The following is a 19704-nucleotide window of genomic DNA, read 5'->3' as shown; positions in this document are numbered from 1 at the left end:
TGCGTTATCTTTTCAATAATGTTGGTGCAGCAAACAGTCCTGGAGACAAAGATAGTGTCTCCCTTCAGACCTTAGGGTAGATTTGCTCATAGCTTTGGATGATAGAAATGGGACAGGCATGCTAACAGATCATTACAGAGATTCAGTTTCCCAGGCCGAGGGTTCCTTTCCTGTAATGCAACCGACTGCTTGAGCCATGTCACCTGGACCTCTTGATGTTGCCCTGTAGGAATCGGGGCTCAAGTAATCAGCACAATAAAATGCTGATACTCAGACAATTGCTACTGCTATGAGTAATAAAGTATTTTTTCTCTGATGAAGAGTCTTGTATTTTACCAGCATTGATGAAAATGTTGAAAGCTAACTTGGTAGACAGCAGATTGGTAAAATTTCAGATCTTTTGTGGTTCTTGAAGGCTTGATGCAAAAAAAAATATTTTAGCTCTTATTCCTCTCAAAACACCTTTTTAAAAATATATCTTTATTTATATATCAGAGAGAGGAAGGAAAAGGGAGGGGGAGAGAGAGAAACATCAATGATGAGAGAGTCATCATTGATCGGTTGCCTCCTGCACACCCCCAACTGGGGATCGAGCCCACAGCCCAGGCATGTGCCCTGACTGGGAATCAAACCACAATCGCCTGGATCCTAGGTTGATGCTTACCCGCTGAGCCATTCCTAGCCAGGCTGAAAACAGCTTTTTTTGAGATTAATTCACATACCAAACAGTTCACCCATTTAAATTGTACAATTTATTGACTGTTTGTTTATAGTGTTGCATCCATTACCAGTCAATTTTTGAACATTTTCATCACCTAAAAAAGAAACCTGTATTAGCTGTCACCTGCTTATGGCCCCACCTCCATTGCTTTTCCTTCTCACTTTTTACCTCTCTGCCCCCCAACCCTAAGTAACCACTAATTTGCTTTGTGTCTCTAAAATTATCTATTCTGGACATTTCTTAAAAATTAAATCATATAATATATGTGGATTTTTTGTGACTGGCTTCTTTTACTTAGTATAATGTTTTCAAGATTCATTTATGTTGTTTTAGTATGTGCCAGTACTTCATTTCTTTTCATGGCTGAATAAAATTCCCTCACATGGACATGTAATATTTTGTTAATCTATTCATCAGTTAATGGACATTTGGATTATTTCTACCTTTTGACTATTATGTATAGTGCTGCTATAAACCTTTATATACAAGTTTTGATGGGATCAGAGGTTTTCTTTCTCTTGAGTAGGTATCTAAAAGTGGAATTGCTGGGTCATGTGGCAGCTATATTTAACTGTTGGAGGATCTGCCAGACTGTTTTCCAAAGTGGCTGCACCATTTTACATCCTCACAAGCAGCATATGAGGGTTCGAGTTCCTACACATACTTGCCAACACTTGTTAACTATTTTATTATAGCCATCCTGGTGGTTATGAAGTGGTGTCTCATTGTGGTTGTGATATGTGTTTCTCTTGAGGCTAATGCTGTTGTGCAACTTTCATGTTTTTATTGGCCATTTGTGTATCTTCTTTGGGGAAATGTCTGTTCAGATAACTTGCCATTGTTAAACTGGCTTGCCTTTTTATTATGGTTGTAAGCCCTTTTGTATTCTCAGTACAAGTCTCATCCAATATAATTTGCAAATTTTCCCCCCATTCTGTGGCTTGTCTAGGTGGTGTTCATTGTAGCACAAATTTTTAAAATTTCAATGTCCACTCATTTTTCTTTTGTTACTTTTGCTTTTGGTATAATATCTGTGAAACCATTGCCTAATCCACTTTTGAGAGTTTTATAGTTTTAACTCTTACATGTAAATCTTTGATCCATTTGAGTTGAATTTTGTATATGGTGTGAGGTAAGAGGCCAACTTGATTCTTTTGCATGTGGAATCCAATATTCCCAGTATCATTTGTTGAAAACATGATTCTTCCACTGAATGGTCTTTGTACCCTTATAGGGAATAATTTGAACCCTACATGAAAGGGCCTATTTCTGGGCTTTCTGTTCTATTCTGTTGGTCTGTATATCTGTATTTATGCCAGTTCCACACTCTTTTGATTATTGTAGCTTTGTAGTAGATTTTGAAATCCAGAAATGTGAGTCCTGCAACTTTATTCTTCTTTCTTAAAGTTGTTCTTAACACTGTTATATCTCCTGATCCATGATTATGCAATGTCTTTCCATTTTAATTAGGTCTTTACTTTCTTAAAACAATGTTTTTACTTAAATATTTCTGTATAAAAGTCCTGGATCTCTTTTGTTAAATTGATTTCTAAATATTTTTTCTTTTTGATGCTATAATAAATGGAATTATTTTCTTAATTTCATATTTTTATCTCTGCTACTGTGTACAGTTGATGCAGTATACTACTGTATAGATTTATTTTTGTATATTGATTTTTGTGGCCTGTGATGTTACTGTACTTGTTTGTTAGTTCTAATAGTGTTTATTGGTTTCCTTAACATTATTCTATATTGATCATGTCATCTGCAAGTAGATAATTTTGCTTCTTCCTTTTTAATCTGGATGCCTGTTTATTTCTTTTCTTGCCTAATTACCCAGATAGAAATTTAATACAATATTGCATAGAAGTAGAGAGAGGTCTTGTTTCTGATTTGGTGGGGGAGGAGGGGATGACTCAGTCCTTCACCATTGAGCTTGATGTTATGATGTTAGCTGTGTGTTTTTTTCTAATGCCCTTTTCAGGTTGAGGATATTCCCTCTATTCCCAGTCTGTTGAATGTTTAATTGCTCTTTATGCGTCTGCTGAGATAATATGTAATTTTCCCCCTTTATTCTATTGATGTAGTATCTTACATTAATTGATTTTCAGATGTTAAACCAACCTTGCATTTCTGAGCTAAATCCTTCTTGATCATGATTATTATTATATACTGCTAGATTCAATTTGGATCTCTAGCTTTCTTTTCTTTTGTCTTGGTTTTAGTATTAAGGTAATACTGGCCTGATAGCATGAGTTATGAAGTGTTCTCTCTTCTAATTATTTGGAGAATTTATGAAGAATTGGTGTTAATTAATTTTTAAAATTTATCTTTATTGTTGAAAGTATTACAGATACCCTCCTTTTTCCCCCCACTGATCCCTTCTGCTCCACAACCCCCCCTCCTCCCGCCTTCACCATACAGTTGTCTGTTGTTCATGGGTTATGTATATATGCATATAAGTTGTTTGACTAATCTTTCCCCATCCACTCCCCCACCCTCACCTTTCCACTGAGATTCATCAATCTGTTCCATGTTTCTATGTCTCTGGATCTATTTTGTTTCTCACTCTATTTTATTAGAGTCCACATATGAGATCATGTAAACCTGAATCAGGAAGAACCGGAAAGCCTGAATAGACTAATAACAACTGATAAAATTGAGGCAGTAATAAAAATAAAATTTAAAAATCCAGCAAACAAAAGCCCTGGTCCGGATGACTTCACAGGGAAGTTTTCTAATTCTTCAAGTTGTAGAGTTAGATAGTTTACTAAACATTTTTCTTGCTTTTTGAGGTAAGCCAGTAGTGCTATGAACTTACCTTTTAGGACTGCTTTCGCTGCGTCCCATAGATTTTGGGCTGTTGTGTGTGCATTTTCAGTTTCCAGGAAGTTTTTGATTCCTTTCTTGATCTTATTGGTAACCCTTTCATAGTTTAATAACATGCTATTTAGCCTCCATGTGTTTGAATGTCTTTGAGTGTTTTTTGCTGTAGTTGATTTCTGATTTCATGCCATTGTGATCTGAGATATTATTTCACTCTTCTTGAACTTGTAGAGATTTGTTTTATTTCCTAATATGTGGTCTGTCTTTGAGCATAACCCATGTGCACTTGAGAAGAATGTGTATTCTGCAGCTTTGGCGTGAAATGCTCTGTAAATATCAATTAAATCCATCTTGTGCCATTTAGAGTCCCTGTTTCTGTGTTGACTTTTTGTCTGGAAGCTCAATCCAGTGAAGTCAGTGGGGTGTTAAAGTCCCCTACTATGACTATATAGCTGTCGATCTCTCCCTTAACTTAAGGTTATTATTGATAGATCCTTATTTGTTGCCATTTTAAATCTTTATGCCTATATTTCTTTCTCTATTTCTTCTTTTTATTATAGCAGTCCCTTTAACAATTCCTACAATGCTGGTTTGGTGGTGATAAACTCCTTTAGCCTTTTTTTTTTTTGTCTAGGAAGCTCTTTAATTCACCATCTATTTTGAATGATAGCCTTGCTGGATAGAGAAGCCTAGGTTTCAGATCCTTGTTTTGCATTACCTTGAATACTTCATGCCATTCCCTTCTGGCCTGTAGAGTTTCTGATGAGAAATCAGCTGACAGCCTTATGGGAGCTCCTTTGTAGGTAACAGACTGCTTTTCTCTTGCTGCCTTTAATATTCTTTCTCTGTCTTGAATTTTTGCCATTTTAATTATCATGTGTCTGGACATGGGCCTCTTTGTATTCTTCTTGCTTGGGACTCTCTGTGCCTCCTGAACTTATGTGACTTTTTCTTTCACCAGGTTAGGGACGTTTTCTGCCATTATTTCTTCAAACAGGTTCTTTAACCCTTGCTTACTTTCAAACTCTTCTGGCATTCCTATGATGCGAATATGGTTGCATTTCGTGTTGTCCCACAGCTCCCTTAGACTGTCCTGTTTTTAATTGTTTTTTCTTTTTGGCTCTCTGATTGAGTGATTTTTTTCTACTCAGTCTCCTAATTTTCTGATCTGATCCTCTGCTTCCTCTAATCTGCTGTTAATTCCTTCCAATGTATTTTTTATTTCTGCTGTGTCCTTCTTCATGACTGACTGGTCATTTTTCATAGTTTCCATATTTTTTTTCATGCTGTTGAGCATCCTTACAATCAGTATTCTGAACTCTGTATCTGATAGATTATCGCCATTTCATTTAGCTCTTTTTCTGGAGACTTCTCTTGTTCTTTAATTTGGGCTTGTTTTTTTGTCTCCCTGTTTGCCTGCCTGTTTGGGTTTGTTTCTATGTATTAGGCAGGCCTGCTAGGACTCTCAGTCTTTTGGATGGTCTCTGGTGCCTGTGTGACCAACCCCAAGTAAAAATCCTGTATATTGAATCTCTAATGAGCTTCTCTGGTAGATAACACTTTTCATGTGTTGTCACTACTCGTATCCAGAGTAATGAAGCACATTCAGTGTGTCTCCACTGGGAGACAACCCATGTAAGCTTGCATTTCATTTCCCCCAGACTTGATCCCATGTAAGGTCCCCCCTGCTTATTTTGCTTAATATCCTTCCATTGTAATATATCACAGCTGTGAATGGGACTGTATGCTGATTCCTATGAATACTTCTAGTGAATCATCAAACTTGGGGGTGGTTTTGGATGCTCCCAGCATACCAGTTATTGCTTTACACTGTCCTGGTGTAGTTCAGGAACCTGCTGAAGACTTGAAGGGGTTGATACGTTGTTTGGGGGGCTCCCCCTTCCATGGGACCCTTCTCTCTGTGATCTGCTCCTTAGATTTGTAGCCACTCTGTTAACTCCTGACTCAGCCCTCTGACACAAGCCTGTAAGGCTCCACTTTCTGCCTGAGTGCTACCAGCAGCAGATTGTGCACAGAAGTCTTTGAGTTCCCTTGTCTTAAGAGTACGATCTCCTTGGTTTTGGGATCTTGGTTTCTTTCTAGTGCTGTCAGATAGTTATGTTTATATTATTCCTCTATTTCTTGCAGTAGAATTGTCTGCCTGTTTGCCTGTTTTCTTACTAGTTAACAGTTCTTGGTTAAGGCAAGTTTCAAATGGTGTTGAAAGACAGATCTTCCTTAATCTAAAGAGCTATTGATTTTCCAAGGTCCACAAGAATTCTTTGATATAAGCAGGGTTTTTATTTATTTTTCCATAGTGATGCTCTGTTGTTCCAAATTACCCAGCCATTGGTGTAAGACTGAAACTAAGAAAAACTTTCACCATTGCTTGTGGTTTAAAAATTATCCTGGCAGCCTGTTTCCACTGTTCTGGGATTCATCTGAACAAATATCAGCAACCAGTATGGATGCTGACACAGTTATTGATGATACAATGTGACAAACTTTTTCTGCTGTGTATATTTTGGAACTTTGGTCTTTTTCTTGTAAGCCAGTATATTTACATGCCTTGCCCTGATACTGTTTCTCAGACTATTTGGAATTTCACTGCAACAATGACAGTTATTCTTACTCTTTTTTCCTTCTCTTACTGAACTCTTTAAGCAGTTTCGGTTTCTCCATAGATTTTTTTTATTCATGGGTTAGCAAACTTTTTATCCATCCTTTTATTTCTATCTTCTGCAACCCTGTAGCACATTTTAGCACATTCGTGGGCCTAGAGAGACATCGGACTGTGCTCTGAGGTAGGTAAAATGGGTTCGGTGTTTGGAATGATCCTTTTTGATTAATTTTACTGCTTTGTAAACCATCAGAGGAAGTTGTAATGCTAAGGAAAGACTGGTTTTACTTATTTTACATTTTGGTTTTTTAGACTGAGTTTTATTTAGAAGGAAATTCTAAAAAAATAAATAAAAATAAACACACAAAACTTTGGTCAGTTTACTGTGCTATTGGTACTCAAAGAAGGCTGTTATGATTTGGATTTGCCAGAATTTTACTCCACATTACAGTTGCGGGTAACAGTGCAAAACAGTATCTAGATAATGTGGATGAGATTTTCATACCTTTCTTCATTTTGCGTTGGTTTTTAAAAATCTTAGTATAAATTAGCAATTCTGTACTTCTATGAAGAGTTTGTTTTGTATAAAATTCTTTTTTTTTTTCTAATATGAAACAAACTCATAAAATTCTCTGCATTGAAATTCTATAACTAGAATTGGATATCTGCATATATACTTTGAGGAAGACAGTTTGTTGATACTGTTTTCCGGAAAGTTATATTGGCCGGAAGAGGGAGAACTTTGGAAAACCTGAAGAAAGATTTACTTATGTGTGTCTCTCTTGGTTTTCCTCTGTCACAACTATGATTGTTGGAAATAATTTTAGACTTAATATACCAGTAAAACATTTTGTTGAATTCAGGTGATACCTTTTTGTGAGAAATTAATTGATCTTAGCCACTCAGACTAGAAATCAACAGGACTTTACGTTTAAGCTTTCAGAGGAGGAGGACATATGTCCTTATATTGGGGAGGGGATGTGTCCACGTCCCCAGTTTAGTCCAAAGTTGATATTAGTGGCCTGTGGTGGTTGTTAATAGTTGAAGAAGAATCAAAAGTATAATATTTTATGACAGTTAAAAATTACAAGATCTTAATTTTAGTGTCCATAAATAGTTTGTGCGTGTGTGTTTAAATGCCACCTCATTTACATGTTGTCTGTGGCTGCTTTCATGCTATAGTGGCAGAGTTGAGTGGCTGGCACACCACATGGCCCTTGTCCTTTACATAATGTTTGCCAACCCCTGGTTTAATATTTCCCATTACTACCTTCTTTCAGTGTCTAAACAAAATCTGGCCACTGAGTATACAGAAAACATAGCATATACACCCACCGCAGCTGCTAAGCAGGTCTCTGTTGTACCTCCTTTAGGTTTCCTGAAAGAGAGGCAGGACTGGTGGTGCAGGGTGGTTGGGGGGGACTGGCAAGTGAAGGTTGCAGGAGTATATCAGCAAAGACACTCATTCTGCTTCATCAGCCCCCTGCTTCAACTTGAAGGGGATGGAAGAAAGGAAAAAGGGGATGTTCATGTTTCTGGAATGGAAATTGATCTAGAAAGAAAAATAGTATTAAACATAGTTTTATCTTGAGACAATCTTTACCCCATGTAGTTAAAACTTTTAAATTATTTCATGAAGTTGGTTTGCATGGAATTTTCCAGAAGTATGCTTTTTATTTAAATTGAAATACTTTTGCCCTTATACATACCTCTTCACAAGCAGAGGAGTGGGTGGGGTTGGGAATCACTTTCAAAGTTCTCCATGTTACACTATGAACTGTGTGGACTTGGATATGCAGATCTGAGATTACATACCGACTCTGTGGAGATCTATTAGGCATGCATTCTGCCATCAGCTAAAAAAAAAAAAAAAAAAAGGCCTTTCTTTACCCCTTAATCCTTTTTGAATGGGAGCAATAACATGATTTAATTTTAGGCTTTTCTATAGTGAAGGGCTCTAATTCTCTATATCACAGGTAAATATATTTGAGAGTTTGACAATGTGTTGGGTCTTTTTGAGAGTAGGGGAGATGTAGGGTAGGTTATTCTCCCATTCTCCAAAAGTGTCTATAGTTGTACTCAATTAGCCTTTATTGTTTCAGAACTAAACATACCATTATGTCATCTTACCTAACCTATAACTTTGCCAGAAACTTACTGATGTTCATGATAATTGATAGGCTTAGACCTTTGTGTCCTTAAAGAGCTGTATGACTTTAGCCCTCTACTTACAAGGTATGGAGGTACGTGCTGCCATTGGGGAAGTAGGCCCATGGTTTTTATGTTAACTGGAGAGATAACGAGATTCTAATAATGTTTTATGGATAGGTATGAACTCATAAATTTCATATGGTATATATTGATCATCAGTTCAAAGTTTAACAGCATCTTCTTTTAAAGATGTTAGTGTAAAATTAGTTAAAATCAAGATTTGAAGGTAAATAACCATTCTAGACTATTTTATTACTAATAAACCATAACATTTTCTGTTAACCCTTTTAATTTTAACTGAGTGCTTCTAAAGGATACTTGATGTCCCAACGATGTTTCCTCGGTGAGCCATTTCCACACCTCAGAGGCCCTTAGCCCTTCATAGGTTTATGCATATACCACAGCCAATTTATTGCTGTTGGCAACCTAAGGATGACCAGGCAAAAGGCTGTGGATGATTAGTATTGTTCCAGTTGTGACTGTGAAATTCAACTCAGGTGGTCAGGGTTTAATGTAAAAATAAAAAAAGAGCCCCCTTTGAATCACAAAATAATATGCTCTGAGCTTAAAATTTTAGCATTTTGTTTGACTTAATTTCAAGGAAATTGCAAAAATCGTATATGTTTTGTTATTTTCCTATTTTCAGATGATTTCACGCGGAAAAGGAGGTCATTTTCACTATTGTGGTTTTTTATTATTTTTGATTTGTTATTGAGCTTATATTTTTTAGATATTATGTTTATACTTTTTTTCTATTCTTTTATAAACAGGTGGAAAGCATTGTTGACAAAAGGAAAAACAAAAAAGGGAAGACAGAATATTTGGTTCGATGGAAAGGCTACGACAGTGAGGATGACACTTGGGAACCAGAACAGCATCTTGTGAACTGTGAGGAGTATATTCATGATTTTAACAGACGCCACACTGAAAAGCAGAAAGAAAGCACACTAACCAGAACAAATAGGACCTCTCCAAACAATGCCAGGAAACAGATTTCCAGATCCACCAACAGCAACTTTTCTAAGACCACTCCTAAATCCCTAGTGATTGGCAAAGACCATGAGTCCAAAAACAGTCAGTTATTTGCTGCCAGCCAGAAGTTCAGGAAAAACACAGCTCCATCTCTCTCAAACCGGAAGAATATGGACTTGGCAAAATCAGGGATAAAGATACTTGTGCCTAAGAGTCCCATTAAGAGCAGGACCACAGTGGACGGCTTTCAGAGTGAGAGCCCTGAGAAACTGGACTCCATTGAGCAGGGTCAGGAGGACACGGTGGCGCCAGAAGTGGCAGCCGAAAAGCCCATCGGAGCTTTATTGGGCCCTGGTGCAGAGCGAGCTAGAATGGGGAGCAGGCCCCGAATACACCCACTAGTGCCTCAGGTGTCTGGCCCCGTGACTGCAGCCATGGCCACAGGATTAGCTGTTAATGGAAAAGGTGAGTGTCCAGGTGAGCAGTTCAGTGGACGCCATGCCTATCAATGGCCACTTTCTATTAACTCAGCATAGCTGGTAATTTCTCAGAAGGGTGTAGGTGTTCCTTTCTTCTGCGTCAGTACTACTCTAGATGGCAGGAAAACTGCCGAGTCTAACAGATGTCTAATGTAACCTCTGAAAGATTTTATCAGTTTCTCCTTTCTTGAAGTCTTTGACATTTCTGTCATAATCAGCACTGGCGAGCTCTATTTAATTTGCCACCCACAAACTACCACCATGTTGACTTCCTCCCCCCCTCCCTCCCTCCCTCCCTCCCTCCCTCCTTCCTTCCCTCCCTCCCCGAGGATATTTTTTCCATTGCTTTTTCAGAGAGAATGGAAGGGAGAGATAGAGAAACATTGATCTGAGAGTGAGACACATCAATTGGTTGCCTCCTGTACATGCCCCGACTGGGGCTGGGACTTGAGCCTGCAACCTAGGTACATGCCCTTGGCCAGAATCGAACCCAGGACCCTTCAGTCCTCGGGCCAATGCTCTAACCACTGGGCAAAGCCATCTAGGGCTTGACTTGCTTTAAACAGTGTCTCACTCTAAATAGGTTAATGTTAGTGGGTTTTTTTTACAGAAAGTTTCATTCCTAAGCCACCTGCCTTTATACATCTTAGACAGCTGAGTCTCATGCAAAGAATCTAAGTGTAACCAGTGTTGATTAGAAGTCATGTTCCTCTTTTTGCTAACCCATTTAAATGATCAGAAATGCCTTTCAATAAGGGTTTACCTAGTACCGCTACTCCTGGATTATACAGCCTAGTTGGTTGTACCTTGACCTCTCCATTTCTTAAGACAGCACACGCGGGAATTAGCATAGACAGCTTCCTTCCCTCCACTTTCCAATGCCTAACTAACTACCTATTTGTATAGATTCTATTGTTTCTCTGATAGTAAGCCCCAGTTGCCCTCCCTCACTTTAGGCCCCAGTGATTTCTTACCTGCCATAGCTTTTCTAATTGCTCTCCTGCATCCTGCTTTTTGAGAGCTCCCATCAATTCTTGAATAGGAGGGAGACCCCAGTTGCCAATCGGATTGTACCACCATTGCCTTAGTTAGCAGGTGTGCTCCTAGGTGACTCTGCTGAGCCCTCACCTACCTTTCTCACTCGATTTCTCCAAGTCAGTACTCCTGCCATCCCCTCCCAGGAACATCACGCCTTTGCTCCTTGTTTACCTCATCAGCTTTGAACCTTCCTTCCGGTTCAAGGGCCAGTGGTTCCTGCACCCTTTTTCCTTGCCCTCCATGTTGCAGATTGTAGTTTTCTCCTCACCTGTGTGTGTCTCCCTCAACTAATGCTTAGTAGATAATGTAAAAGAAAAGGAAATGATCCTGATTTGTTTGGAGGAGCTGTTTTTCTCTAAAGAAAATTCATCTAATACACTAGTCAGACCATCTTACTGTGGTGCATCTGACAAGTTTTGGCTTAGGCCCTTGTCTAGCAGTGAAGAGGTAAGCTGAAATAGGGGGTTTCCCTTTGGACAGTAAATTGCCATCTTGCTGGCGATTTTCAGATACACACTTTACCCAAATCCTGAGCCTCTTCCTATTCCAAAAGTTTCACCTTCATCTAAAGGAATTTGCACGCTCATTTACAGGGTTGACTTCGTATTGCTGACTTCAGATATAGTTTTCTCTTTGTTATAAATGAAGGACCATAGAGATTGAGAGGTAGAAGAGACTTTAAAATCATCTAATAGCATGCTCTATTCTTCAGATGGGGAGGTTGAGTCCAGAGGGAGTGTGATGTTCAGACAGAACTGAAAGCAGAGATGGAATCAGAACGTTTCTCAATTTCTGCTCCTGTGTTTTTGTCAACATTGCAAGCAAGCCTCCACTAGGCAAAGGAACATCTACTTCTTTATTGATTATTTAGGGCCAGGTCCTATGCTGGGCTCTGGGGCTACAAACAAGGACTAGGCCCCTGCTGTGACACTCTGGGACAGGCATTGGCAAACTACACTCTGTGGCTAAACCCAGTGCACCACTTGTTTTTGTAGGACCTACAAGCTAAGAATGGTTTTTAAGTTTTATAATGTTTGAAAATAATAAGTGGAATTATGTTTCATGACGTGTGAAAATATAAGAAATTCAAATTTGTGTTCATAAATGAAGTTTTATTGCAACACAGTCACAGCCATTTGTTCATTTATGGTCTATGGCTGCTTTCCAGCCATAAGGATAGAGTTGAATCATTGTGACAGAGACCTTACAGCCTGCAGAACTGAAAAATTTGATTCTTTACAGAAAATGTTTGCTAACCTCTGCTCTAGAAAGTCACAGTCCTGGGGCAGTATTTTGTGTGGGAGGGTAAGGGGACAAAAAAGACTTTAGAAGAAATGTGGTTCTCCCTTGATTGTCCACAAAGTTGTATGTATCTACCTTTTTGGGTGGGCATGATCTTCCAAACTTTTTGACCCCTGAGTTTTCCACATTCTTTTACCATATTTTTGCAAGGCTTGCTGCCCTCAGCAAAAGCCTTCAGTTTTGTATATAATGAGGGCACTAACTCCTATATAAATAAGGAGCTGGTGACTTTCTTGTTTTATTATCCTTTCCATTTCAAACAATTAAATGTCCTTAAGGATGGCTTTGGTTAAAACCACAAAGGATGTGAAAGGATAAAATCTTAAATTATTTTATCTTGTTCTATGGAATAACAGTTTCCAAGGCCTTTGTCACTGCCCTTATCTCCTGGCCCTGAGTACACGACAGGAAGTATAGAAGCCACTCGGGAATGCCATCCCCGATGGCCATGATCTAAATCAGGTTTGCAAATTAAGAAAGAAAATAACTAACACCTCTACCCCCAGGAGCCTGCAGTTACAGTGTCCTTTCTGAAAGAAATGTGATGGTAAAAACAAGTGGTGTCTTAGACAGCTTGGCACCTACCAAAGGCCTTTGCTTCACCCTTTCCCTTTTTAGAAAGTTGCTTTTGTTCCCTCAGTAGGAGCATAAGCTCCATGAAGGGATTTTGTTTTGCCAGGACTAAATCTTACTGTGACCAGAGTGGTGCCTGTGCATAGTAGGAGCTCTTCAAGTGTTTGTGGAGGGAATGATTCCATTGCTCACTAAAGACAAAGATGGTAATGAGTCTTTTTGTAACCCTGTCACTGGGTCGCACTAAGTGGAAGGGGGAAACGCTATTGAAATGACAAAGTGTGTGGGCCAGAAGCACGGAAACATTCCTAAAAACCTCTTACACACACTCGGGGTGTATCTTTCCTGAATGAAGACAGGCAGTACTGAAGCTGTGTTAGGCTGGTCCACGCACACACATTTTTAAAGCAGTTATTTGGTTTTACTTCCCATATTAATTGTAGAGCTATGTAAGAAAACTAATTAGTTTTTTAAAAATGAATTGAAACAGATACTCATGGCATCACTTGGAAATGAACCATCTGTTTACAGTATTAATCGTGTGTGAGGGATATTTTTGCTACCAAACACAACAGGTATTTAAAGATTTGTTAACCAAAAGAGTAAATGTTTCTGGAGAATGTAACACACATGATTACTTTTAAAAAATAACCATATGTGTATGTATTTAGTTTTTAACTGTTTTAAATATTAAAGATTTAAAGGATGAATATAATGCTTCACTCAGAAATATGAGAAATTTTAAAACTTACTTGATACAGCTATCTTCTTTCCATCTGTTGTTCTTTGACTTGCCTAAGGAATTAATCCTATAAAATAATTCTTTTATATTTTTATTTTTTATTTTAAGTCTTTAAACAAATTCTCTTTAATATATTTGAGGTAGATTGAGATAAACAATTAAGATACTTCATTGGTGACAACTATATTAATGTAGTCCCTTAGTTTTCCTTATTCTTTTTTCTTTTAAATATATCTTTATTGATTTCAGAGAGAGGAAGGGAGAAGGAGAGAGAGAGAGAAGCATCACTGATGACAGTTGTCATTGATCGGCTGCCTCCCGCATTCCCCCGACTGGGGATTGAGCCTGCAACCTGGGCATGTGCCCTGACCAGGAATCGAACTGTGATCACCTGGATTCTAGGTCGATGCTCAACCCCTGAGCCACGCCTGGCCGGACGTTATTCTTAAGTTATAATAGAGATAAGAGAGCTCTCTCCAAAAGAGAGCACAAGGATATATACAGCTTTTGTTTCTATGTACTATGTACTGTACATAATCATCTCACACTATACTTGTGCCCTGGATGTTACTCACTGTGAGACTGAACTCATATTTGTCTTTTCACTTCCTATTTTTGAATCTTGGTTGAGTACTCTTCCAAGTCAGTCACATTTTAAATCACAAATGAAGAAAGGCTATTTAAAAACTCAGATTATCAGAGACCTCTTAAAGGAAGACACTAAGTTACAGTCAAATTCTCCGAGGTGCTTTTGTTTTGCATATAAAAGTCTTAACAAGGGTGGCTTGATCCCCTAGAGGGATCTCTGAGAGAGTAAATCCTGGTGGAAAAGATGCAGAGAAAGATCCAGAGTGGATGGACAAACACAATACTTTACATGGTAAAATGGGAAAACACCATTTTAATCTTCTCCTTTAGAACCTTCTACATTGTCTAGTCCAATTGTTTAAACGTAATGGGGCTTAATTAACACTCGTGTGGGAATGAAGGAGTTGCTGGAGGAATTTCTGTTACTCTACTTTCATTATTGCTATTTTCTATTATTGCTATTGAAATTGGGGGAAAATGGGGGTAATTGGGAGAAATTGCCAAGGAAACAAGATCTAGAGAAGTTTTGAGCTTGCATGCAAATATGGAATGATGATATGTGAGTCTTGAAGCTGGAAAAACTGAAAACATCTGTAGGTTAATGGTGCAGAAAATCTTTTAAAAATATCAGTGAATAATTTTGCTGTGTGACAGTTCTAGCAGGCAACTTTATAGATAATAACTAGGGCCCCTCACCCAGATTTATTTACTGTAGAGCTCAGTATCACCAGAATGAGTTTCAGATCAGTAGAGCCTTTCCACTATCTTAGGCTCTTGAGCATTTTGAGACAGAAATGACTTCAGTGTGTGAGTATGTGCACTTCCTTATTGTTACCCCCAAGGTACAGCCTCTGAAGTCTTTTTCTGTAATTTTTCCCCGTTGGGCTGGCTTCCTCCCCCTTTTCATCTGCCCCCCAACTTAGTAGTGCACCTGTAGCATTTATAGTTGTGTCTTCATCAAATTCTCTGATATTCTCAACCTCCTGAAAGAGGATTTCCCATTCACCTTCCTACCCTCACTGAAATCCAAAACCTGCTCCACAGACCTCCTTCCCTCGCAGCTTCTGGAGTAGAGTACTCACCTAGCGGTGCTTCCAGACTGGCCGTAGGGGAAGTGAAAGGCAGCCGCTTCCAGGCTCATATGAAGGCCCTTCCTTGTTGAGACTTGTTTTCTGACTCTCTCCTTGTTACTGTCAGATTGACCAGCCTCATGGCCCTATTTCAGCATTCCTCAAAGACTTGGGCTTCTGAGTCACCCCATGACAACCTCATCTCTAATCCTAGTGTTGTGTCCCTCCATTGTGCTACTCACTATATCCATCTGTTGCTTGTCACCACACCTGGTACTGTTAAGGAATGCCCATTTTACTGATAATGCTAGGCTGAAAGAAGTGAAGGCACTAGAATTCATTAGCCCCATCTCCTCAGGGTTCTACTTTTTTAAAAATTGTTTTCACTTTAGTTCACTTTCCTTATAGGCCAATTTTCTGGAGAATATGGTCCACAGTTGCTTGTTCTTTTCCTTTCCTACTCCCTCTTCAGTCTGGCTTCTGTCCTATATTGCTTTACAGTATTTAGTACCTTGGCCACTGATCACCTGCCCATTACTAAATCTGGTGCTACAGTCTTCATTAGAACAGGTCACTCCCAGCCACATTTATGATTCACTGTCTTTGTTTTTTTTGTTTTCAGTTTTAATTGTAGTAACAAACACATACATTAAGTTTACCATCTTAAACATTTTAGGTGTATAGTTCAGAATGTTACATACATTTACTTTGTATTTATCAGACCTCTAGAACTTCTTCATTTAAAAAGCTGCAACTCTGTTATCTATTAAACACTGACACACACACACACACACACACACACACACACACACACACACACACACACACACACACACACACACACCCCCCCCCCCCCACCCCGTTTCCCAAGCCCTTGGCAACCACCATTCTACTTTGTTTCTGCGATTTCAGTACTTCAGACTCCTTTATGAGTAGAATTATGCAGTATTTTCCTTTTGTGGCTGGCTTATTTCTCTTTGCATAATGTTTTGAGGTTCATTTATGTTATAGCCTATGTTGTTGACACTATTACAAATGTCCTCCCCTTTGCCCACTTCCACCCAATCCCCCCCCTTGGCCCTCACCACACTATTGCCTGTATCCAGGGGCTATGCATGCATATATGTTCTTTAGCTAATCCCTTCACCTTCCTCTGTCCAGCCTCCTCATTCCCCTACTCTCTGACATTTGTCAGTCTTTCCTATGTATCCATGCCTCTGGTTCTATTTTGTTTCTCAGTTTATCTTGTTCATTAGATTCCACATATTAGTGAGATTATATAGTATTTGTCTTTCTCTGACTGGCTTATTTTGCTTAGCATAATAATCTCCAGGTCCATCCATGCTGTCACAAAGGGTAAGAGTTACTTCTTTTTTTACACTGTAATAGTCCATTGTGTAAATGTACCACTGCTTTTTTTCCTACTCATCTACTAGTGGGCACGTGGGCTGTTTGCAGATCTTGGCTGTTACAAATAAAGCTGCTATGAACATAAGGGTGCATATGTTCTTTCTGATTGGTATTTCAGAAGTGGGATCCCAGAAGTGTGATTGCTGAGTCAAAAGGCATTTCCATTTTTAATTTTTTGAGGAAACTTCATTCTCTTTTCTGCAGTGGCTGCACCAGTCTGCATTCCCATCAAGAGTGCACTAGTGTTCCCTTTTCTCCACATCCTGGCCAGCACTTGTTTGTTGATTTATTGACTGTAGCCATTCTGACACGTGTGAGGTGACACCTCATTGTAGTTTTAATTTGCATCTCTCTGATGATTAGTGACCTTGAGCATTTTTTAAATATATCTATTGGCCATCTCTGTGTCCTCTTTGGAGAAGTGTCTATTCAGATCCTTTGACCATTTTTTAATTGGATTTTTTCTCTTCCTGGTGTTGAGATGTGTAAGTCCTTTATATATTTTGGAGATTAACCCTTTATCAGATGAATTTTTGGTGAATATGTTCTCCCATACTATGGGCTCCCTTTCCAGTTTTTTGATGGTTTCTTTTGCTGTGCAGGAGCTTTTTAGTTTTAATGTAGTCCCATTTGTATATTTTTTCTTTTGTTTCCCTTGCCCTCAGAGACATCAGCAAAAATACTGCTCCGAGACATACCTGAGATTTTACTGCCTATGTTTTGCCTAGGATTTTTGTGGTTTGGTAACTTACATTTAAGTCTTTTATCCTTTTTGAGTTTATTCTTGTGTATGGTGTAAGTTGGTCGTCTAGTTGCACTTTTCTTTCAGGTACCTGTCCAATATTCCCAACTCCGTTTATTGAAGAGACAGTTTTTACTCTGTTGTATGCTATTACCTACTTTGTCAAACATTAATGACCATGAAGGCATGGGTTGATTTCTGGGTGCTCTGTTTTGTTCCGTTGATCTATATGCCTGTTCTTGTGCTAGTAACCATGCTGTTTGAATTACAGTGGCTTTGTAGTATAGCTTGATATCCAGTATTGTGATCCCTCAACTTTGTTCTTCTTTCTCAAGATTACTGAAGCTATTCAGTGTCTTTTTTGGTTCCATATAAATTTTTGAAGTGTTTGTTCTGGATTGGGTGATCTAGGCCATTTGTATTTTAATAGGAATTGCATTGAATCTATAGATTGCTTTGGGTAGTATTGCTTTGGGTAACATTTGAATAATGTTAATTTTTCTAGTCCATGAACACGGTATTGCTTCTACTTGTTTGCATCTTCCTCTATTTCTTTTTTTCTTTTTAATATGTCTTTATTGATTTCAGAGAGAGGAAGGGGGAGGGAGGGAGGGAGGGAGGGAGGGAGGGAGGGAGGGAGGGAGGGAGGGAGGGAGGGAGGGATAGAAACATCAGTGATGAGAAAGTTATTGACCAGCTGCCTCCTGCATGCCCCCTACTGGGGATCGAGCCCGCAACCCAGGCATGTGCCCTGACCAAGAATCAAACCTCAGTCTCCTGAATCCTAGGTCAATGCACAACCACTGAGCCACACTGGCCGGACTTCCTCTACTTCTTGCTTCAGTGTTCTGTAGTTTTCTGAGTACAGGTCTTTTACCTCCTTGGTTAAATTCATCCCTAGGTACCTTTTTGTTGTTGCAATAGTAAATAGGATTGTTTTCTTAGTTTCTCTCTTTGAGAGTTTGTTACCAGTGTATAAAAATGCCACCAAGTTCTGGATATTAATTTTGTATCCTGCTACTTTGCAGAATTCATTTATTACATCTAGTAATTTTTTTGTATAGCTTTAGGGTTTTCTATTTACAATATTATGTCATCTGTGAGTAATGACAGTTTTACTTCTTTCTTTCCAATTTGGATGCCTTTTATTTCTTATTTTCTGGTGGCTATGACTAGGACTTCTAGCACTATGTTGAATAACAGTGATGAAAGTGGACATCCCTGCCTTGTTCCTGATCTGAAGGGAAACGCTTCTAGTTTTTGCCCATTGAGTACGATGTGTGGGCAGTATGTTTGTCATATATGGCCTTTATTATGTTGAGGTATGATCTGTCCCCACCTTGCTGAGAGTTTTTCTCATAAATGGGTGCTGGACTTTATCAAATGCCTTTTCAGCATCTCTTGACATGATCGTGTGATTTTTATCTTTCTTTTTGTTTATGTGATATATCACATTGATTTGCAGATATTGTACTAGCCTTGCATTCCTGGAATAAATCTCACCTGGTTATGCTGTATGATCTTTTAAATGTATTACTAGATCCAATTTGTTAATTTTTTGTTGAGGATTTTAGCGTCTGTGTTCACCAGGGATATTGGCCTATAATTTTCTTTTTTTGTAGTAGTGTCTTTATCTGGTTTTGCTATTAGGATAATGCCAGCCTTGTAAAAAGGGTTTGGAAGTCTTCCTGTCTCTTGAATATTTTGGAATAGTTAGAGGAGGGTAGGTGTCCTTTTAATGTTTGGTAAAATTCGCCTGTGAAACCTGGATTTTGGCCTAGGATTTTTGTTTGCTAGGAATTTTTTTTATTACTGTTTCCATTTCATTAGTTGTCATCGGTCTATTCAGGTTTTCTGCTTCTTCCTGATTCGGTTTGGGAAGATTGTATTTTTCAAGGGATTTGTCCATTTCGCCCAGATTGTCCAGTTTGTTGGACATAGTATTTTCTTAAAATCCTTTGTATTTCTATGATGTCAGTTGTTACTTGACCTCTTTCATTTCTGACTTTTAGAGTCTATGTTAATTACTTCCTTCTGCTTCCCTGGGCTTTTCTTGTTCTCTTTCTAGTTTTTAGGTGTAGGGTTAGGATTACGTGGGATTTTTTTCTTGCTTCTTGAAGTAGGCCTGTAATGCTGTGAACTTCCCTCTCGGGACTACTTTTGCTCTGTCCCATAGATTTTTGGTGGTTGTGCGTTAATTTTCATTTATTGCCAGGTAACTTTTTTTCCCCTCGATCTCTGTGTGAACCCATTTATTGTTTAATAACATGCTATTTAGCTTCCGTGTGTTTGAGTGTTTTTATTGTAGTTGATGCCTAGTTTCATGCCCTTGTGACCTAAGAAGATACTTGGTATGATTTCAGTCTTGTTACGACTTAATTTGTGTCCTAACATGTGGTCTGTCTTTGAG

The 19704-nt window shown here is 38.7% G+C and overlaps 1 protein-coding gene across 2 annotated transcripts in view; it reads left to right on the top strand.

Annotated features, from left to right (window-relative positions):
• Nucleotides 1–19704, top strand: part of CDYL (chromodomain Y like) — a 153799-nt gene that overhangs the window by 69592 nt on the left and 64503 nt on the right. Inside the window, exon 2 of one of the 2 annotated variants that reach the window (XM_016213003.2) lies at nucleotides 9149–9815. In XM_016213003.2, coding sequence (XP_016068489.1) covers nucleotides 9149–9815 — 667 coding nt within the window. Of the gene's footprint in view, nucleotides 1–9148; nucleotides 9828–19704 lie in introns of both variants that reach the window. The other variant, XM_016213004.2, reaches the window with a different exon arrangement.

The sequence above is a fragment of the Miniopterus natalensis genome, chromosome 9 (genome assembly GCF_054644295.1).
Source record: "Miniopterus natalensis isolate mMinNat1 chromosome 9, mMinNat1.hap1, whole genome shotgun sequence".
NCBI lineage: Eukaryota > Metazoa > Chordata > Mammalia > Chiroptera > Miniopteridae > Miniopterus > Miniopterus natalensis.
This window is presented reverse-complemented; position numbering and strand designations above follow the sequence as displayed.